Raw genomic sequence first — 22,458 nt, 5'->3', positions numbered from 1 at the left:
TTATCTATCTACCTATCTATCTATTGTTGTAGTAGTAGTAGGCTAGTAGTATTAGTAAGGTAAATAAAATCAGGCAAATAAAATAAATACACAAATAGAATGGGATTAAAATAAAAACAACAAGAGACGATGAAAATATAAATAGAATGGTGTGCTACAAAATATATATATTATATATATATATATATATATATATATATTTTTTTTTAAGTTGGGTTTCACTGATTCTGTAAGTCTCAGATCTTCGGGCAGGAAGTGTCAGAGCTGAGGGGTCTCGACTGCCAAAGCCTCCTCCTGTCTCCTTTGGTCTTGAGCCGACAGAGCCCCCGCCTGAGGATCTGAGGCTGTGCTTTGGCTCACACGAGAGCAGAAACTCAGCGGCATAACAGGGAGGAGAATCACAAAGTGCTTTGAATGTGACCAGTAAAAATCTTAAAATCAATTTGAAAACTGAGTTAACCAACTAACCAGTGGAGAAAGGGCTGCGGTGATCTTGTCCTGTAGTTTTTGTCAATAGAGGAGCAGCTGTGTTTTGTAACAGCTGAAGGTGTGAGATTTTTGGCTCATACGGAGAAATACAATAATTTTATATGATAACATAAAAGCATGGATTACCTTCCCGAGATCAGGCGGAGAGAGAGAAGACCCGATCTTAACTGATGCTCCTTACGTGATAAAAACATGTGTTTTCAAATTAAAAGCTGGCTGTCAAACATCACACCCAGGTTTGATATTAAGAACATTTAAATCAATTACTAAAATATTTTGCTGCTCGATTCCCCGTCAATCAACAAAACGATTGATACCAGTTTCAGCCGTTTTGTTTGCACCCGATCGCCTTGTTTGGCAGCCATTAGACATAAACCCAGGTCAGACCCATTGTGGCTGCAGAAAAACGTGCCCCCATTTTCAGGGAAAAAAGCTACAACTAACTGAGCCGAAGAGTAAACACGGAGATGGTTTCGGGCGCTTTCACCCCCGGCTGTTAAACTCCGGCTAATGGTGTGTAAACGGAGCAGAGGGCAGCTGGACACACTGACTGGAGGCCTGTGGGAACTGACAGGTGACTCTTTGTAATGCTGCGAGAAATACTGGATAAATAATATTGTACGGTGGCGGCTACAGTGCGGCAGGCAGCGGTCTGCCTCTCCCACAGCATGAGTTTGAGACGCGTTTACCACTTGTGCAATTTCACGGTGAATTGAAGTAATTTCACGGGGAACTGAAATAGTACTAAATAAACCTACCGTGGTTATTAATAGTTGAAGTGCCTAGTAATGAAACAATAATAAGAAAAAAACCTGTTTATGTGTGGAATGTTTTGGTGTAATTCAGACCGCCTAGTGCTTAAATATTCAGTCATCATTTGAAACTGAAACAGGAAGGAATGTGGCAGCGTTTTACACACACGCTGCCGGGGCTGTGAAATGCATTTTGCTGATACACCTTATTTACAGAAATCGCCCCAATCACAGCGTGAGCATTACCCTGACCTCAACTTTCCAGCAGGATTACGAAACCCCGGCGCCGAAAATAATAATAAATCTGTACGCTTCTCATTCCCTCCACCAAGTATATTTGCCTGATTGACTATTCTCTCCCAAGTATGTGGGTAATCGTCTATTGAGAGCACATTTCCTTATCAGCGTCTAACACACTGTCTGAATCCGTTATCACAATGGGCCAGATCAGTGCAGGCAGCCCCTCGCTCTCCCGGGTGAGGCGCCCATGAAAAAGAATTTCTGGAGTTGGGTGCCAACTGATAGGCCCTGAGCTCTTTATCCCCTTAAAGCCAATTCACACTCTGCATGTTTAAATATCCTAGCTCAACCCCTGCCCTCCCACTCCCATCATGCACTCGAACCCCCTCCCCCTCATCGTCTTTCCTCCCTCGCTCTCTCTCTCACTGCTCCAAGTCCAAGCGTGGACTGCCGCCGCAGCTGACCCGCAGTCCGCTGTGGGATCGGTGGGTGGGATGCAGGTGCAGTGCTGGTTGGAGGGTGAGAGAGAGGAGGGGAGTCCTCCATTGTTGGGCTGGACAGCACCCTCTCTCCTCTGGAGCACCCTGTGATGGGGGAGCCCACTGACAATCACGCATTTTAATCTGATTATGCAAATGTCTACTTCAAAAAGCAACACGCTGTAACCCCTTACCCCGTGGTGGAAAGACACGGCGAGCAGGAAGGAAGGAAGGAAGGAGAGGAGGCAGCAGGAATGCAGAGCGGGGAAGGGTAGATGGTTGAATTCCTGAGAAAATTAAACACATGAGCAAAATCCACTGTTGTGTATGCAACACCGTCGTACACCTATCATCGGTGTCTGTCACACGTCTTCTGTACCACCGGGGGAGGTCTGAGGAACGAAACAGTGCACACTTACGCACTCTGAATGGCCACCGACTCCCTCAACAGGGCATTGAATTCAGTATTCAAATGCTTATTGTTTTTCCAGGCGCTGCTGAATCCATGTGTCAAAGGGAATCTACAATGTTAATGAGGGGGCCAAAGTACCCAGAGTTAAGATTTTAGACAACCAAACAGTTGGCTGTGACATTTCCCAGGAACAAGACGGCCTCTACGCCACCGATTCCTAAAGGCATGGTCGACAACCCCCCGCGGCCTCCCAAATATTCATACTAAGCGGACCGCCCTCACCCTAGCCAATTTCTGAAATCAGCTGCTTCATTCTGCTGGAAGATGCAGCTCTGAAAGACGATGCAAAAGTCTAAATCCATACAAGCGGTTCGGTGAGGCTGTGCTTAAGGTTTGTTTGTGCTTGATCAAAACAACAAACGTGTTGGTCTCATGTAGAGTAAAACAGATGATAAAGCACCGTAGCATGGACACAACTTGATTGACAACTGGCGCGTCCAATCGTTGCATGGTTGCAGGTGTAGGTGGGCGAGCAGTAGACGAGATCTCAGTCAGACTCACCCCCAATTCTACGTCTCGTTTAAAAAAAAACTAAAAAAACTTGAGGCTTAGAAACTGCAGTTCACAAACCAACAGGTGACGTCACAGTTGGTTACCACTTGGTGCCGACCCATCTTGAAGTTGACACATTTCACTCCATAAGAGAAAATGTTGACCTGCTTGTAGAGGTAGATGGAGGGTTACGGAACTACCAAAGTCATTCTCAAGGACAAAAACGTCAACATCTTCTTGTTGTCGGCAAAGAAAAACTTAGGGGGACAGCTAACGTCGCCTCACTTCTTCCTCTGGGAATCCATGTTTTTTTTTTGCAAAAGGTTCATGTCAATCCACTGACACTGTGTGTACGAAAATATCACAAGTGAGGGGGAAAAAAATTGTAAGGATACTGCTACTTTGGAAATGTTCCTTTAAAACATAATCCGTCTTCACTTTGAATCCTAACACACCAACAAAGCTAAAATGACAACAAACATGTACGTAGTTCTCATAAATAGGAAGGTGTCAAGCCCAACTCTCTGACACTTCTTCAGTGTGCAGGGGAATTCTTCCACAGGCACCCATGTGCTCTCACCACTTCCTCAGATTATGCAATTGTGTCCAAACCCATTGAGCGGAGGTCTTTATCCTTTATTTCACTCCATCTCGCCACAGCTGACAGCTAGAGTCCGGCGCTCTGAAGTCTGTTCTTTACATTTGAATAGATTCCTATTTCTAAAACTTATTATATTTACAGCCATTAACCTATTACCTCTTGACCATTTACTTATCCGTTACACAACGAGTCACGCTGCACAAAGAGGAACTATGCACCAGGGTCCAGCTTTGTGAAGTTAATAATTGCTCATCTTGGAGGACGTTTTAAAAAGGACCGGGGCCACGGCGACTTCTCCTTCTGACAAACAGCCAACATGGAGCAGAGGCAGCGCCTCTTTGTTTGTGTGCTGCTGGCACTTTGTGCGACACAGAGTGCAAACGGAGGGAACATTTTGGTGTGGTACACCGAGGGCAGCCACTGGATTAACATGAAGCCGGTGCTTGAGACGCTGGTCGACAGGGGACACCAGGTGACGGTCCTGACCCCGGCTGCGTCGCTGTTCATGAACGCGAGTGCCTCTTCCGGCTTTCGTTACGAACCCTTCGATGTCTCAGTGTCGCTGGAGGACATGGAGAAGTTTCTCGAAGACTTCCTTCACTTCTCCATGTACGAGATGGATCATTTGAGCTACTTGCAGATTTACATCAGATTCATTAATATGATGAAGAATGACCTGCATAACTCTCTGAGGTATTTGGACGGCGTGCTGAAATCAGAAACCATCATGAAGAAGCTGAAGGAAGGAAACTATGACGTTCTGCTGGCTGACCCCATTTACCCCGGCAGTGACTTGACAGCAGAGATTCTGGGTATCCCCCTGGTATTCTCTCTGCGCTTTTCCTTAGCTAATAACTGGGAGAGAAAGTGTGGTCAGCTGCCCTCTCCACCTTCCTTTGTCCCAAGCGCTATGAGCAAACTGACGGACAAGATGGACTTCTCAGAGAGAGTGTGGAACTTTGTCTTCTATTTCTTGCACGACATTCTTCTAAATAGCATTTATTGGCATGATGTAGATCAATATTACTCCGAAGTCAAAGGTGAGCAAGAACCACTACGTGTAACAACCCTTTCTATGGACCACATACAGTCCTATGTTCATTAAATAACTCCGAATTCGTTGCAATGCATTGAAAACCTGAGGTATTGGTGGCTGTCATTCATTATTTTTTGCATTGTGACAGGGACGCCCACCAGTGCCTGTGAGACGATGGGCAGGGCAGACATCTGGTTGATGCGAACCTACTGGGATTTTGACTTCCCACGTCCTTTCCTCCCCAATTTCAAATATGTTGGTGGAATGCACTGCAGACCGGCTAAACCTTTGCCAGAGGTAGTCATGTCTCCGTTATTACAGGCCTACTAAACTTCATGACCCCCCCAACAGTATTCCTTACTCAAAGTTTGAAGAGAAGAAGCCATTTAAATGCTACGAGCTGTAACAAAATCAATGTAGGGTTTGCATTGGAAGGGATGGAATGATACTGTAGTTCTGTTCTGGCAGGATATGGAAGAAGTGGTGCAGAGTTCAGGAGACGCCGGCATCGTGGTCTTCACCTTGGGATCCATGATCAAGAACATCACCAGAGAGAAGGGAAACATGATCGCCTCTGCCCTCGCTCAGATCCCACAAAAGGTCAAGGGAGGATGACATGTCTCAAATAAAGTTAACTTCAATGACTCATTAAGGTTCAGGGGTTGTGATTTTCCTAAAATATTGTCAGTTAATGCAATAATATTGCGGTGACTATCCAATGTCCTTATGTGCCACAAATTTTCAAGGTGAAGCTATGCAATGTTTACATTTTGTCTCATTTATATTCATACCACACGGACATTCAATGAAACCAGCATCTACCTGGAGAGGTGCAAGATAATATGACAGCTTGAGATAAGAAACATTGAGTAATGCATTATTCAGTTAATGGATTACAGTGTGACATGGCATTTTTTAGATGGTCGAACTGGGATATTGGAACTAGACGGAAGACGCGGAAAATCCAAAATGGAAAAAAAAGGAAAAAATTTAAGATTTGATGAAGGGTGAAGATTTTTTAAATTATCCAAAGGTATCCAATTCACTTTCGTTATTTTGTTGTACACCTAAAAACAACAGGGTAAACACTAGAGAGCAACCGATTTCAAATTTGCCAAATTTCAAATTTACACATTACCATTATTTACCATTAATTATCAAATGTCATGTTATGCAGTATACAGACACACAAATTGAGCAGTGTGTTCGTCTAAACGTGTGCTTACAGGTGCTGTGGAGATACAGTGGAGAAAAACCTGAGACTCTTGGTGCCAACACCAGATTATATAACTGGATCCCTCAGAATGACCTGCTGGGTAAGTGAAGCTTTTATAAAAGCCGCTGAACAGGCTTTCAACAGGCTTTACTTCTAAAAGAAAGGAAGGTTTTCCCTCACTCGGTTTTAGTTGTTCTTTTCCATCGTTGTTTGACTGTAAAACATCAGGAATCAGCATACCTGTTGTCATTAATTGGATGTAAATTTGTTAGACAAAAATAATTCCAATTAAAATGTCTACTTTGTTTTATATTTTCAGACCAATTCAGAGCTGATGAACATGAGTTGTTCTGACCAGGGGTTAAAGAGCTCACTCAACTCACTTAACTATATTTTCTGAAGAAGCGACAGCATATTAGCAGAGTTTAAACTCTGGAGATGGTTTTGTAGTTTGAAGGAAATAATTGTGACGGCTGGAACCGGTCCAGGCTGACATTGAATAAAAAGGCAGGGTGCACAGACAGGTTGTTCCCGTCTTATACCAACAGGATATAATGCAGCACTTGTTGCATTAAAAATTTCGTTCAAACTGCAATTTTGGGAATCCCACTGCCAGCATAACAAAAAGAACAATAGGTTTTCTGATAGTGTAATCTTTATTTTGTTTTCTAACGTATGCATGGAGCTGTTTTCAGGCTGTGGGCCTTCCCTTGCACTTGACTTTGTGCCATGCTTTGTGTGTCCATCAACAGCACACTCGCAAATCAAGGGTTGTTTAGCAGTTACACAATATGGATAGTTTTGAGTATACACAACTTGTTCCTTTGACCGACTGACTCCAAATGTGCACAAAGGGCACGAATCCTTGAGGTAGAGGCTTGTGCGTGTGTGAAAGTTGCAAGTTTATAGAGGTTATATGAGTCTGCATTTCCAACTAGGCAAAGCATAATCTAGTTTTAAGACCTTTGATCATTTTAGTTTTTTATGGAGCTCATGTATGGTATAGTTCTGTTTTATCAAACTGCTTCAGTAAACGATACACAAATCTGGCAATTATTCTCATTTTCAATGAGCCTGTCGATTACCTTCAGAATGTTTTGTGTTCAAAATATCAAAATAATAATGAAAAGGGGGACCATCAATATCCCTGAAGCACAAATGAACATGTCTTGTTTCGTCCGGCCAACAGTCAAAAGATGTTCACGTTAACACGTTATTTTACCAGAAACATTCCTTAAAATCTCCTAAGAATCAGTTGATATTTAGCCTTTACTTAACAGGATATATTTCAGAGAGGCCATTTGTAATAATTTAGAGGGAAATTGGGATATAAATTTAAGGTAAATAAAGTGTTGCTTCAGTTGTAACGTTCCTGCTTTTTATATTTGTGTTTCTGTGAAAAAAACTAGGAAATTATGAGTAAAGTTTCCAAGACATTAGCTGGAAAGTAAAGGACCTACTAAATAAAATGTTTGCTATTGTTTCTGGGTGTTTGGTTTTATCAATCTCAGAACCCATACAAGTCAATAAGAAACCAGCAACAAATCTTTGTCCCAGGGAACCCTCTGAGGTTAATCTGTGAATGCAGACACGTAATACAGAGGTGAAAGAATATGCTCTAACAGCCTGTCCTGGTTGGAAAAAGCATTAAGGCATGTCTCATGATCTTTGGTTTCCTATCAGGTCATCCCAAGACCAGAGCCTTCATCACCCATGGCGGCACAAATGGGATTTATGAGGCTATCTACCACGGCGTTCCCATGGTGGGCATCCCCATGTTCGCTGACCAGCCAGGAAACATGGTCCATATGAAGGCTAAGGGAGCTGCCGTCACCGTGGACTTAAACTTCATGACGACTGAGGACCTCAGAGACGCAATCAATACTGTTATCAACGAGAAATCGTAAGTTATCGTACCAATTTGAGCTAAGTTTGTTTTAGGGTATTCATTATATCGCCATTTTGTCCTGTTTGTCTGATTATTTATATAGAAGCAACCAACAACATGCCATAAAGCAGCCATGATCTAATTAGGGTTTCTACCAAGTCAAATTTATGAATCATAAAGGTATGATTGTATTAACTCCTTTTGTCTATGTACACAGGTACAAGGAGAGTGCCATGCGTCTGTCCAGTATGCACCATGACAGACCCATGAGTGCTTTGGACGAGGCAATATTCTGGATCGAGTTCACCATGAGAAACAACGGGGCCAAGCACTTGCGGGTCCAGGCCCATGAGCTCACCTGGTACCAGTACCACAGTCTGGATGTCCTGGCCTTCCTCCTCACCGTCGTTCTGCTCATCACACTTCTCTGCGTCAAGGCCTGCAGTCTCTGCCTACGGAGGTGTTGCGGCTGGAAAGGAAAGACAAAGACTGAATGACGGACTTAACCGAATTGTAGTCAGTGGTTCACTGGTTGTCCTGTTTGGTCTAAAGCATGTAGTGTACACACAACGTCTTGGACATGTTTGTGGTCAGGGACCATTAATCCTCAACCTTAGAAACCACGTATAAGGGCAGAAGAACTAATGTAAGAACGTAATGGGGGAAAAAGTGGGTTCACAGCATCCAATATTCTGGTGAAACCCTTGCTTGAATGATCATTTGTGGCTTAAGAGGATCAAGGATTTTGTTGTTTGCTTCACTTGTTTTATGATAAACGTGGAAGAAAAAAAAAAAAACCTCTTAATCCTCAACATGACGAGTCAAACACATTTGGGATTTCTCGTTTGTTCCCCCAGGTACTGTCGGCAATTAGTCATATTGGTCACAGGTGCGTGTTAAATTTGCATAACTGCACCTGACACCACATTGAAGACGTTAAAAGCTGGATGCTCATTGGCTGGTGGAAGACTGGACAATAAAAGAACACGCAGGGATTTATTCTGTGCCTTTACTTAGATAACGTTAATACCAATGACCCCACCGCTTCAGGTTTTCATAGCACACTACAGTATGATCAAATATTAATACAAACATGGACACATGGGCTGCAATTCAAAAAATTAACATAAGAATACTGTATTAACATAAATCAGTGATATAACTAAAATCATAATAATAAACAGCCCAGAACAAAATACTTTGATGACAGCCCCACACCCACATTCAGATTTGCATAACTGCATATATCTTTCATGTATGAACAGTGAGGGGATTTGTTTGTTTTATTCCGGTCACTTTTTCAGTTTTCCGTCTTCTTTGACCTTCCACAACATAAGCTCCATGCAGGCAGCAGCATCCTCTGCAGTGTCGTGGCCACAAACTGGGAGAAACAGTTATATATTATTTACACACATGCAAATAATGACAACATTAAGAGTCAGCATCCTCAGTTATATTACTTCAAATACAGTTTCTCCCTGTGATATTTAAAATCAAATCTTATATTTTGACTGCCATTTTGTCTTTATTCGGATTTAGATGGATTGTAATTATTAAATGTGTATTGTATGCGACCATAGAAAAATTTGTATGGTCACTGTAGGTATATCCATGATGACCCACCACTCTCTTGAATGATCCTCGTTAAGTATTCAGCAGTGAGGTTGTTGAGGGTGAGCTTGTGAGGGGGGCCCAGGCGGTGGGGGAAGACCACCGACGTGTCCACCACTGTCCCATGGAGCAACTACGGCAAAGAGGAACATAACTGAAGCACTTGTTACCTGATAAACGCTTACGGAATGTGATAATTATTAATTTTTCACAAAACAACCCCAACTTCCATCTTGTGTGATTTTAATTGCAACTAAGTACAAATTTTAGATAGGAACTAGAACCCAATTTACACTTTACAGTAACTGGCATTCCTATTTCTTCCACCTCTGGTTTTGATGAACATTAATCACCATGAAAAACCTACAGAGAAATTTTACCGACCACTGGTCCTCTTGGTCCAGTCAAACAGTAAAACAGTTTTTACAGATGATGCTTTACAGTCACATTAGAAACTGAGTGAAGACTGCAAGCCTTATTCAATACTTTGCAAATACTGACAGTTTGAGCTTGTCCCTTTTCATGACGTGTTGAAATTTACCTTGTCCACACCCTGTACATTCGGTTATTGAAGCTAAAATAATCATAATAACAATAATAATAACAGAAAACATGCTATTTAAATTAATATGTGAAAACATTATGCAAAATAATATATGTAAAATAACAAAAATGAAGGCTCTCAGTGGTGACGTGGCCAAGTTGAAATGTTGAAAGAGCTGAAAATTGGAAACCTCTCATTTTATGTAATCGCTTATGCCAACGAATAGAAACATTCATGATGAGAAAAGCTTTCAGTAGTCACCTTCAGGGCACAGAGGTCTGCCTCCAGGCAGTGGCCAATCAGAACGGTGTCGGCACTAATGAAGCTCAGTAATGTCTCCTGCACCTCTCTGACCGACGTCTTGTTACCCTTCACGTCTTCCTCATTGATGCTTGAAAATCTACACAAGTAAAATTTCACAAGCCATCGAAAGAGCTTGTTCTTCATCCCTCCCAAAAAAAGCTAGGTAACCAACCAGTGTTAACAGTGTTCAACATTGAATCTTACATTTAACAAAATTGTATATTCTTATCTTTAATCTCAAGAAGAAAACAAAACTCGATTGGCCGTATAAAGACCATGTAAGATGGAGCAAAGGAGAGATTACATATCATGATCCTATAATATTACCTTGTGTTGTAATCGATGACCTCATTATCAGGTCTGACGAAGGTGTCGTAGACGACTTGCAGACTGGAGTTGACCACAGTCACTCTGGACAGCTCCAGACCATGAACAGTGTAACACTACGAAGACAAACATGAGCACAATGTTCATGGTTACACTGCATACAACAACTCTGAGGACATCAAGCCCACATGTCAAAAAGGAGTTAAACTAGTTTTTTTTCATACAGTGGAAGGACATTTGATTATATATCTATATATACTGTGTTCTATTAGGAACAAATACGACCAGAGGACCAGGAGTTGGAGTAGTCTCCACTGTCATTTGCTTTAAAAAGCAAAATACTTTGCATCACTTTGTGAGTAAAAGTTTCTTTAACTCATCACTAGTTTCAAATAGTGGCGAAGTCTTGAATACTAATAAAACCACCACTACAGAACGAGTCTCTGGAGGCTTTAGTTCTGTGCTTAACACAGGAGAAGTTGACATCACCATTTCACAATCCAAAGAGTAGACCCCCGGACAGTTCGCATCTGAGGGAAGTCTGGGAACGGTAGACACAAACCCATCCAGGCTGAGGGAATCATGGACATGTAACTGTTAAAAGACAAACAAATCAAAAAAAATTCAACAAGACTAATAATCGTTACAGTCGAGAAGGTCTCATATGTTATGGAAATGTTTCGTTCCAAGTGTCATTTTCTTACCTTAAACACCTGACATCCAGGTGTTCCCATGACTCCTTGACAGCAACTGTAACGAGTCTCCACACCACCGGGCACTGCAACCATTTCAAAGCAATGTTTCCCATACACCTTTATACCAGCATATAGTTCAACGCATGAAAATGGTAGTAGATAAATTGAATGTGTAATTATGCAGATCATGTTCATGATCAGATGTTTCATAGACCCAAATTATAAATCAAATAAAATACATTTGTTGCAGCCCTTCAATGTGATACTAACCTTTATTCTTAACTCCTTTTCCATAATGGTAGTTGCACTCCTCCTTGCGGATGTGTTTTCCTGTTTGGCTCACAGAGTACGTGGCCCCACATCGACAGCACATCCGCTTCAGAGCTTTTTCCAAGAAAACAGAAGGAGCTCATCACCAGAGAGAAATGTGCAGGGAGGTGTGACAACTCAAAGTACAGCTTAAGTAAAAGCTGCCCTCTAGTGACACAATATGAGAACAACATCCACTTTTTTTTCCAGGGAGTTCTGAGTGCAGCTGCATTGTGAGGTTTTCACTTACGATCTGTGTTGCCTTTCTTATTGTCTACAAAAAGAGCAGCCGAACGAGGTTTCTCCGGGTGCTGGACAGGATAGTTGCTCTCAATCAGCCTTTCCTCAGTCAAAATATAATCCTTTAAACTTCCGTACAATGCGAAATCATCTGCTGGGAAAAATCAACATTGAGAATCTCTCAAAAGATTTGAAATTATTTCAAGGAAAACCAATTCTCACCGTTTCCTTTAAACCTCTCGAGGTTGAGTGATATGTTGCCTTTTGATCTTTGGCTGCTGACTTTATTTTCATCTGCACCGGAAACAAATCATCCTATCAGCATTATGTTTCTACGCATTTCAGGATGAACAGTACGTGGTTTTCCAGAGTCACACCTTTGGCTGAAGCAGTACTTTGGTTCTTCAGCCTCTTCAGTGAATTCACAGCAACACTCAGATATTTGAACTTGTTCGCACTTCGATTATACACCGCCCTCTCTTCAGCGACCGCCTGTCAACAATAAAAACACCAGGGAACAGAATAAATATCCAGACGGCAGATTGTCAGTTGAGAATCACACCTATCAGCATATGCTCACTTTTTCAAAGGCGTCATTGACATTGGCTGTCGTCTTGAGGAACTCCTCTGTGAACATGTTGACATACCGCTGTCGCACATCGTGGGGAACTTTTTCTTTCGAGGCCTCAAACTGCTGCTTTAGTTTACGTCTAGTAGGCAGCGGCTGAAAAAATAAAATCATTATTGATATATTTTTAAAAGATCTTAAAAAAGTCTATTAAAATAGCCCAACTTTACTTTTTACCTTGACAGCAGGAGCATGGACGGCAGGTTGAGAGGTAGTGGAGGCAGCTGGGCCTGAGTGTGCTGACGCAGAGGCTGGTGAAGGTTTAAGTGTTGGAGCGGGAATGAGCACAGGTGCGGTTGTGTGGTATCTTTGCACAGGGGTTACTGCAGCTTTAAGGCACGTCTGTTGCATAGTGCTTCTATGCACGTGACTGACTGGTGTCAGCACTGAAGACACTGGGCCGGTGCTTGTAGCAACAGGCAGAGGGAAGGTGCCCTCAGGGAGGATGAAGTGCAAGTTGTTGCCTACTTCGATCACAGTTGTTCCCAAAGGTAGGTAGTTCACATACGCTGTATGATCCGACAAAAACATGCAGGCATGACATATGATGCATTCAGGCAAAGCGACTTCAAGTTTAACAGGACGAAAATTCTGATCTAGATATATATGGCAGGACAATCCACAAGATGTTTTATTGTTTAACTCTCAACATTAAACATGGTTTCAGATGTGACAGCACAATGTAATAGTTCATATTTTATCAATAGTCTAACATTAAATATAATGAAGGCCTGAACTTTTGTTTCAGCCAATTATGTGCTTTTGATGTGATTTTGCATTTGGACTTCTACTACTATGATGTTGACAATCCTCCTAAAAATAAAGATGAATTGATTATAAACAGCAATAGTAAACAATACAGTCCTTTACAGCTAACAGATAACTTACCATTTTGCACAGGAGCCAGTTGTGTGTTTGCCAGGGTCTGAGCGGGAGGACAAGCAGTAGCCTGGGTCTCCGGCCTCCTCGGACAGGCGAGGGAGACAAAAGCCTGACCGGCTTTTACTGAAGCAGTCATCATGGAGGCTCTCTGCTGTACCTGCTGGATCTTTGACGTGATGATGGAGGACTGGGAGCCAAACCCTGGAGCCGCTGGCCCACGCAGGGGGACCAAAACCTGGGGTTGAGGTCTGCACTTCGCCACTGGCTGCTGTGTGGAGCCAGTCATTCAAAGATTCAATCAGAAGGCAATTTAATTAAATGCAACATTAAGGCTCATCTGGCTTAGTGGGTCCATTTGGAGAGAATTTAGCCATTTCCTACTTTTAGTCATTAAAATGTACAATCATTACATTACAGAAAAATTACTTTTGTGGCTGAGTTAATACCACCAAATGTCAGCTGGCAAAATTTTATTTTCAATTAATGTCGGACTTCCATGATCTAAAGTGGGGATGCCTAGCATAGTGCCCCCTTCACATAATGTAATTTGAGATAAGCTCCTGTATTTTGCATTTTCAGCATTGGCACATACCTCGTTATGTTTGGCTTCATGTGCCACCCTCTTTTTTCCGGGTAATCCTCGGGGTGTGACGGTCAACTCTGGCTTCTCCACATCCACAGCTCCAACCTAAATATGACACGGTGAAGGAAAAAGATATCTTCACTGTTGGGAAGATTTTTCTCATCTTGGATCTGGAGGACCTTCTTCATACTCACAGACACGTGGGGTTGTTCTTCTTCATTTCCCCTATCCTCATTATTTGCCTCCATGAAGATCCTGTAGCATTCTTCCATTGGGTCACTATCTGACAGCTCCATGTCTGAATAGTTGAGCTCTTCCTCCTCGGAACTGGAGATGATGATCACCTCTTCGTCACCTGCCTCGGCCAAAAGCTGCTCAGCGGGTTCGGCTGATGAATCTGCTTGGTTCGTCGAATGCGTGTCGACCAATGTCTGTGAAGGGTCCCGACTTTTAAACTGGTTGCTGCCTGAAGCTGGTCCCGCCTGCTCCTGGTACCTTACGGGTGAAGTGTGGTTAGCGATGGCGCCATACTGCACCTGCCCTGGTATTTTGCTCTCACTGCCCGACACCAATGATGGCACATTTTGCTTAGGAGACCAGGGGTTATGATTCTCCGTTTTCTGGGCTTGTCTGCACGGTGAACCCGAGTTTGCTGCCGGAGTTTTATAAAAAAGTGAATTTTTGGACGGACAGTTACGTGGCTGCAGTGGATTCATGTTCTCAACACTACAGGACAACTCGCTCCGAGGCAGCTTGACCTGAGACACTTTTTCTTCCTCTTTCACTCCCAAATTGTCCCGACTCTGATAGTTTTGGTCTGAAGAGGCAGGAAGACTTGCAGGTTCAGGGCTTTTCACTTCCATTTCAGCAGTCTGACAAGGAATTTTACAACTTTTACTTCCCAGACCTTCTAAACATTCTGTTGAGTCTATTGCACCCCCATCAACTGGTATATTTTCACATCCTGTGTTCTCCCACAGAGAAGACAGATGATTGTTTTCAACACCACAATGATTAGAAATGCTATTCGCTTCCACTCTGAGTGCGCATGGAGAATTTGCAGGGCACAGCAGTGGAGAATCAAGTGCAACAGGCACCGTGTTGACGAGCTCCGATTGTTCTAGTGCAACCTGGGTTTTGCCTGCAACACAATCGGGTTTCTGAGTTCGACTTCGTTTTTTGTCAGGCAAGGGAGGAATGTCAATAATCAAGACCCTGTCTTCGCTGGAGTCATCGAGCGGTTCTGGAGATGACGGCGTTTGAGAAAGCTGAACCTGAGCGACTGGTCTCTTCAGGCCACAAGGCACAGCGTCTCTCTCGCCTTTCGAACCTTGACCATTTTTCACTTTCTGCTCCTTGGCCGATGAGCTGTAAGACCGCAAGTCAGCAGAAAAGTTAGACAGGGGATCGTACTCCAAGTCGGTCCTTGGTTTCGAGTTGTCAACCACGTACTTCCTTGTCCGGGAGTACGTCTTGGTGAAGTCTGCGCGTGAAGAACCTCTGTCTACGCGTTGACCTGCAGACTTGGACACAGAGAAATCAGGTACAGCGTTTCTGCCGTCGTGGGCCTGTGTGATCTGGTACCGTGAGAGTCGCCTTTGCTCCTGCTCCACCTCGTGCCTCACAGTTTCGATCTCCTTGTTGATCCGCTCCAGCTCCTGGAGGCCGTCATCTCTGGCCTCATCGCTCACTGGTGCACCACAGACAGACGGCGGGTTGCAGATGTGGACTCCTGTTAAAACAGGAAAACATGTTATGTACTTTTGGAACATATTACAGTGAGATTTATATGGGAAATTATAAAATAGCAGGATGGGGAAAAGCTTAATTGCCCAGCAGCAGTTGTAGTCATGCAGAGTAAATTGAAAATGAAAAATTTAAGATTACCAACAATTTTCTTAATTCAGGTATTTTTTCTATTATCTATTTTTGGAAAACACTGATTCAGCTTAAAAAAAAAAACTAAAATAAAAAAGTAGCTAAATTATTTAGGAAGCTAACAATAAAAGTTAAACTAAACTTCCACTTAAATGAAGTTTTCAATGTTGACAAAAAACGTTAAAATGTATTAAAGTATCCTCTAAGCCACTTAACTCTAAAGTATATTCGTATAGCTCACCATTTAAATACATTTAAATACATTTCAAAGTTGGCGTCTCCGTTTTTTAAAAAACACTGGCAACACAAGCTAACAATGTAGCATGTAGCATGCAGCATACCTCCACGCACTGACCTGTTGACTCGACCAATGGCGATCCGGGGATCTCCGTCACCTCCGCGGCATGTCTGTACGAACAGTGAGGCCGCTCACAGAGCCCACGTCTCGACAAGGGACACTTTATATCCGCGAAAAGACCAGACGAGGGAAACATCTGGCAAAAGACGCCACTTTTTCACGACACGTTGCACACTCACGTTTCGCTCGTTCAATTGCCTGCTAACCGTCGACAGGTGGTGGATCCAACTGCGGCCGAGGTCAGCTTCACTTATATAGGCTATTGGTTTTTTCAATATATATATATATTTTTTATTGGTCAATATTATTATTTATCTGACTATATTTATTCACCTTAGTATAATTTATTTTGTGTTGTACATCGTCATTTTTTATTGACATTATTATAAAGTTCGTTTCATTGGTTCATTGATTTATTGCGTGTCGGAAAGTGAAGCCAAATGCGGAAGTGCCTAAATCCTGTATTCTCTAGAATGACCAGCAGATGGCGACTCCACTGGTTGGAAAAAATAAGTCTGTTTTTCTATTGAAGTCTATGAAAAAAAAATGACTCTACTTCTCTCTTAATTTATAACGTCAGTAAACATGTTCCTTGGGGAATTTATGGTCTCAATCACAAGTCTTCGATACAGCATGATGTTAATAAGTTTATTTCTGATATGTAGTGTGGTTTATTGCGGTGCATTGTGTAGCAGTAACTCCTCCGAGCCATCAGATGGCGCTGTAATACAAAACTGAAGTGTGACATGCAGAGAAGCAGTACTTTCACTGTTTGGTACCAGTTTCTCCCCCTGCAAACAACAACAACAGCCGCGTTTTCCGTCTTATTTAAAACAACAACAACACATCACATGTGCGTTGTTTGACATGGGCAACAGTGAGGCCGAGATGGAGGAGGATGAAACCGAGTGGAGGAGCAGTTTCGTGGACTCTGCACCTCTCAGTCCCGCTGCTGCTTCTGGTAAAGGATGAGAGACTGACACCAGACAGATCTTTAAGAAAATGTGTTGGGGTTTTTACATGCAGAGAGAAACGTTACTCTGCTTATTAGCTATCTATACGTGTCAGATAATATTTATTTATCGTCTTACTTTATATTTGCGCCTGGTTGCTTCTGCTGCTTCCTCGTATTTTTACCCAGGTGTAACTTTAATATCAGTCTATTGCAAAAATTCACTCTTTTTTCAAGAGTGTATTGAAAAATAAAATACTTACCACTAGAGTGTCAAATTTGTAGGGGACTATTATTATTAATTTTTTAATCTGGACGTTTTCTAGACAAATGTGGGGAAAAAAAGTCTTCATTTGCTGATGTTCCAACTTCCCACCAAATTCGTATGCATTTCCAGGGTTTGTCTAACAACATTAATATCATCTAACTTCTGTAGATGCAACGTGTGGCTGACTACACGCGTTGCAGTAGTTTAGAAAAGCACGCAGAGATCATATCTGTCAAAAGTTAAATGATTTTCAGAAAAAGTATTTTATTTTCCACTATTTTATGTGGTATAGAGTAACAGTAACAGTGACAGAGTCCTGTATTGTCAACTACACTGTGTTTTACTGATTTTTTTTTTTTTGTGGTTGTGGCCAAAGATAGTCTTTTGAAATGTGATGACAATAAAGTTCCTAATTAACTGTGTCTCAGGTCCGAGCCTGTATAAGACATCAGGTCCAACCTCTGCACACAGAGTCATTCTGCATTTTGACCTGGACTGCTTCTACGCTCAGGTGGAGATGATCAGAAACCCAGCGCTGAGAGAAGTGCCTTTAGGTAAACTGACTGAATGGAATAAGAGTTGACTTTCAGAAAATGTTTCTGTTTAAGCCCCCGAATGCTCTGATGGTGCAGTGATGTTCCTCACATTGTCAGGTATCCAGCAGAAATACATCATAGTCACCTGCAACTACGTGGCAAGAGAGCAGGGTCTCACCAAACTGATGTCTGTGACTGACGCTAAGGAGAAATGTCCTCAGCTTGTGCTGGTTAAAGGAGAAGACCTGACACACTACAGAGAGATGTCGTATAAAGTGACAGGTGGGCAAGACTACTACAACGCACCCACAAATTCTACGAGTATTTAGTGAAGTTGTTCGAAAAGGATTTAGTATTTATTTTCTGATAAATATTTAGAGAAAAAAAACTGCTGCCCATAAACCTCTCATTTAAGTTTTATCCTCTCAGTAACACAACTCACACTCTTTCTGTGCCACCACTATTAATTTAGCCTTTGCCTTTCCTCATTTACAGATACATCATGGCCCACAGATTAATGCAACAAGCTCATAGTGTTGAGTGGCAGTTGTTTAAAGATATTTTTGGATTTTTTTCCATTCACTAACATTTGGTATATTTTCTCTTTCTGTGCTCAAGTCCCTTTACCTCTTTTGTCCTCCATCCAGAGCTGCTGATGTCTCACTGTCCGCTGGTCGAGAGGCTTGGATTTGATGAAAACTTCATCGACATCACAGAGATGGTAGACAGAAGGCTGACGCAGACACCAGACTCGGACAACTTTTCAGTTAAAGGACATATCTACAGCCACGTCAGTAAGTACAATCGCAGTACATCTGGCTCACGGAAACCAGGAAATGAGTTGTGAAACATGCCAAGAAGCGGAAAACTAAAATAAGTATAATATTTGCATTGCACTTTCAGTTTTCACGACACGAAAGGTTCATTGTATAAATGCTCTGGTTTTCACACCTACAGATCACATTCATGTCTGTTTTTTCTATTCCTGCTCAGGTGCAGATGTTAAAGCCAGTGACTACCCGAGGCTGGCTATAGGGTCACACATAGCGGCAGAGCTGAGAGAAGCCATCCACAGCAAACTGGGCCTGACTGGTTGTGCTGGCATTGCCCCAAACAAGCTTCTGGCCAAACTGGTGTGTGGCACTTTCAAACCCAATCAGCAAACCACCCTGCTGCCGCAGAACCACGGCGACATCATGGGCAGCCTGAGCAGTCTCCGCAAAGTACCAGGTATACATGTAAAGCTCATGTTTATAAAAAAAAGTTATTCATCAGTTCATTTCTTTCATGCAAAGGTGAACAGAAATAACTACTGTTGTGTTGTAAAGAGGTATCGCTTGAGTTTGAATAAAGATTATAGTCTATTGTTGTTTAATGAAACCAAAATGATTTAGAACATGTCGACATTATATTTGTTTACTTGGTCTTCTTTATCATAAATGTGCAGTATTCATGGATGGATAACCGGCCCCCTGACCCCTAGGACCCCTGGGCCTGGTAGTCCAGTCAGAGAGCCACAGTTGGAACAAACTCCTAACATTTGTTGGTGGATAGTAAACCAACAACACAGAGAGACACGACGCCAAATTTACAAAACAGAGACACCGGAAAAATACAAAGCAGAAAAATTAATACCAAAAGACACAAAATGACTGCAAGGAGAGATAAAACACATGTAAAGAGATAAAACAGGACTTCCTAGAGAGACTGAGCAAATTGAATACTACAGATGCAAAACAATTTCAAAAAGACAAAAAAAGACAACAAGAAAGAAATCCAAATAGACCACAAAGAGATGGAACTGTCCAATAACCGTGGTCAAGTGTCCCTGATGCTTTACTTTGTGGTCCCGTTTGTCTTCTCAGGGGTGGGTCACCAAACTGCTAAAAGACTTCAAGCCCTGGGATTGGTCAGCATCCAAAACTTGCAGCTCTTCCCGTTGAATGACTTGGCGAGAGAGTTTGGAGGTCCCAGTGCTCAGCGCTTGAAGAATCTGGCCATGGGTGTCGATGACTCCCCTGTCACCCCGACTGGGGCCCCTCAGGTAAACCAGGATATCCCTGAAATCAACAGTATCTACTTAAACTGAGGAAGAGCTTTGTTGGTAATCAGCTTCTTGCATTGACAAGCAATATTTGTCCAGTATGACTGTGACATAAATGTGCAAACAAAGCAATTTACATGCAGTGTGTTAAAAAGTTTTTAAAAGGCTGAATTAATTTAATTTGGTGAAAGTTGCGGTGACCTCTGAATCCAGTTAAAGTGAAGTAATAAATTGCTGCAGTTTTCCCATTTTTAGTGAAAATTGATCTTGATCTTTGTGTTTCAGTCTCTCAGTGATGAAGACTCCTTCAAAAAAATCTCATCAGCTAAAGATGTTTTGGAAAAGATTCAACAACTCCTGAGCAGTCTGGTGGAAAGGTCAGGGCCAGTTTCTTCACTTATTTATTAACCCATCAACAAATCGTGGCATTTTATGCTTGAGTCGCTGAATCTTCAACGTTTATCCCCTGTTTGAAAACTAGGATGAACAAAGATGGCAGACAGCCTCAAACCTTCCGGCTCACCATCCGTAGGTACTCGGCGACCAACAAGTGGTTCAGTCGTGAGAGCCGGCAGTGTCCGATCCCCAACCACGTGGGACAGAAGATCACGTCTGGTAACCCTCGTGCACCGGGAGAGTTGCTGTGATATCCCAGCCACTACCAGTAGATGACTGTCCTAAAACAATTTCTTCTGTATGCCTCAGCACTTTCTGTCCTGAAAGTATTTTGACAACAGCAGGTGATTAAAGTCACCATGATTTGTTTTTTGGGTTCATAAAGCCTCTGTAATTTCTACCACCGTCTCATTGTAAAACTATGCAAACTTAAAAAAGTCCTCTGTACTGCCTCTTAAGATTCTCAGTCATCCAGATCATGGTTTTAGTCAAAAACGTACTGTGTCTAAAGCCTCTGTTGTGTGTCATGTTAAACTTTATATATTAAACTATGCCAACCAAGTCCCCAAAATTTGTTCAAACAAAAACTTAAAAAGAGAAATTAAAAAGTCTTTGAATTTGATTACAATATTGAAATATTAATATATCCCAGGCGAAAGGGAACTTTGGGGACCCTACATGATACCAAACCACATCATTCCAATCCTCAAACAATTCTTTTATTATCAAAATGATAGCTAAAGTGTGTATGGTACATACAAATAAATAATAATTATTTATTAAAATTTAAGCGGCAAACCCCCATTATCCCAGACACATCGTACACATGTTTAGACATTTTAGTCTTCAACCAAACCTCTGAAATTACTGTCTCTCAGCTCAGGGCGGTTGCAACGCCCCTGTTATTGTGTAAAGCCTCTTTGTTTGTCTCTAATGGTCACTGTGAAGGCAGTGAATGTGTCTCTCCAGTTAGAAAAATACTCATCATTTCATTTAAGTTAATTTTTTGACTGTCATATCTATATAGGCGACAGTGATGATGCTGTGGTCCAGCTGGTCCAGTTGGCCATGAAGCTCTTCCACAAGATGGTGGACAGCAGGGCCGCCTTCCACCTCACGCTCATGAACGTCTGCTTCAGTAACCTGCAGAGCAGGGGGGCTGCCGTCAGCGGAAAGGGCTCCATAACCTCTTTCTTCACACATGGCACGTCTCCGGGAAAAGCACCGATCTGCTCTTCACAAAGCCAGGTGAAGTAATCCAGTGAAATCCAGTTTTTGTTGTTCAGATGATTCATATTCCCATGTTTCCATCAGGGTACATGAGTGCCTTAGAAGATTGTAAAAACTCTTACAGAAAAAGTCTTGAATACATTCTCTTGCCTGCTGAAGGCAGTAATGTTGGTTAGAAAAGGGTTTTAGTCTCTTTTATAAGAGGTAACAAAGTTAAATGTTTGGGTAATACTTTGTTGTTATGTGATAGCAAACTGAAAATCTTAAGGTCTTAAGTAATTTGATGAGCTACAGGCCTCGTTTAACTTTTTCTGAATTGATTTATCAATTATAAAAGAAAAGAATAATCACAAGATCTATTGACGATAACAATAATTGTGTGTTGCAGCCCTAGAGTGATTATTTTTAAAAGGTTAATCCATCCATCCTGTAATGCCACTTAAAAATTTGACATGATGATACATAATTCTAGGCTGTATTGTCCCTACTTGTTTTCCGTGAAACTGCATTCTGTGTGACGTATATTAAAAAGATCTGAAAACAAATCTTAAATCTAACAGGCTTACATCAGGATCTTCGTCTTGTGCTTTCACACTGAACTTTAACGATGCCCGCAGAATTTCCCCTTCTAAGAATTGGTGAGTACTCTGCATTTCCTGAAAACCTTTGTGATCCTCCTCTTTCACTCTCCAACAGAATGATTCCTCTCAGAGTCACCGCAGGCATCATCAGTTCAGCATGCACAACATGGTTGCACAACACAACCCGCAAATGACAGTGACCGCAGAAAGCGCCTGTAGCGCTGAGGCGGCATTACATGGATCCAGACGGAAACAAAGCTCCGTTGTAGCTGATGAGGACCCCCCACTTCAGTCGGGATGCAGCACAGCAAGGACAAACCCCGAGGAAACAGGCAACACTGTGACACGTCGATTACCCTCAAATTTTGACCCAGACGTGTTCGAGCATCTCCCGCAGGATATCCAGAAGGAACTCTTATCTCCCGCCT

General features: G+C 42.2%; 3 protein-coding genes across 11 annotated transcripts in view; 2 read left to right on the top strand and 1 right to left on the bottom strand.

The window, feature by feature from the left end:
• The first annotated feature begins 3,569 nt into the window (after nt 1–3,569).
• On the top strand, nt 3,570–8,495 carry LOC118313480 (UDP-glucuronosyltransferase 2A2). Its single transcript, XM_035638941.2, has 6 exons — nt 3,570–4,565; nt 4,710–4,858; nt 5,030–5,161; nt 5,790–5,877; nt 7,461–7,680; nt 7,883–8,495. The coding sequence occupies exons 1-6, from the start codon at nt 3,842–3,844 to the stop codon at nt 8,160–8,162; spliced, it is 1,593 nt and encodes a 530-aa protein (XP_035494834.2). The 5' UTR covers nt 3,570–3,841; the 3' UTR covers nt 8,163–8,495.
• A 153-nt stretch (nt 8,496–8,648) lies between these two features.
• Nucleotides 8,649–18,595, bottom strand: zgc:152968 (uncharacterized protein LOC564848 homolog). 7 transcript variants are annotated; one of them, XM_035638935.2, is made up of 18 exons: nt 16,021–18,399; nt 15,413–15,519; nt 15,240–15,310; nt 13,982–15,155; nt 13,797–13,892; nt 13,211–13,472; nt 12,500–12,831; nt 12,275–12,418; nt 12,072–12,186; nt 11,917–11,988; nt 11,705–11,845; nt 11,416–11,529; nt 11,155–11,228; nt 10,940–11,044; nt 10,451–10,566; nt 10,082–10,220; nt 9,289–9,409; nt 8,649–9,046 (listed from the first exon to the last, which is right to left on the bottom strand). In XM_035638935.2, exons 1-18 carry the CDS (start codon nt 16,157–16,159, stop codon nt 8,958–8,960), a joined length of 3,411 nt encoding a protein of 1,136 aa, XP_035494828.2. In that variant the 5' UTR covers nt 16,160–18,399; the 3' UTR covers nt 8,649–8,957. The 7 variants fall into 7 exon arrangements, with proteins under 7 accessions (XP_035494828.2, XP_035494824.2, XP_035494829.2 ...); XM_035638931.2 differs by adding an exon at nt 18,407–18,595 and having other exon boundaries at nt 13,982–15,519; nt 16,021–16,159; XM_035638936.2 differs by lacking the exon at nt 16,021–18,399 and adding an exon at nt 18,407–18,538 and having other exon boundaries at nt 13,982–15,310.
• Nucleotides 16,160–22,458, top strand: part of poli (polymerase (DNA directed) iota) — a 6,831-nt gene continuing 532 nt past the window's right edge. The window contains exons 1-10 of one of the 3 annotated variants that reach the window (XM_035638939.2): nt 16,160–16,262; nt 17,672–17,797; nt 17,897–18,061; nt 18,427–18,573; nt 18,773–19,009; nt 19,645–19,823; nt 20,109–20,200; nt 20,305–20,438; nt 21,247–21,467; nt 22,146–22,458. The exon at nt 22,146–22,458 is cut by the window's right edge and continues 532 nt beyond it. In XM_035638939.2, the coding sequence (XP_035494832.1) occupies nt 17,761–17,797; nt 17,897–18,061; nt 18,427–18,573; nt 18,773–19,009; nt 19,645–19,823; nt 20,109–20,200; nt 20,305–20,438; nt 21,247–21,467; nt 22,146–22,458 (1,525 nt within the window). In that variant the 5' untranslated portion in view covers nt 16,160–16,262; nt 17,672–17,760. The other 2 variants (XM_035638937.2, XM_035638940.1) reach the window with 2 other exon arrangements.

This window comes from Scophthalmus maximus, chromosome 19 (assembly GCF_022379125.1).
Source record: "Scophthalmus maximus strain ysfricsl-2021 chromosome 19, ASM2237912v1, whole genome shotgun sequence".
NCBI lineage: Eukaryota > Metazoa > Chordata > Actinopteri > Pleuronectiformes > Scophthalmidae > Scophthalmus > Scophthalmus maximus.
This window is presented reverse-complemented; position numbering and strand designations above follow the sequence as displayed.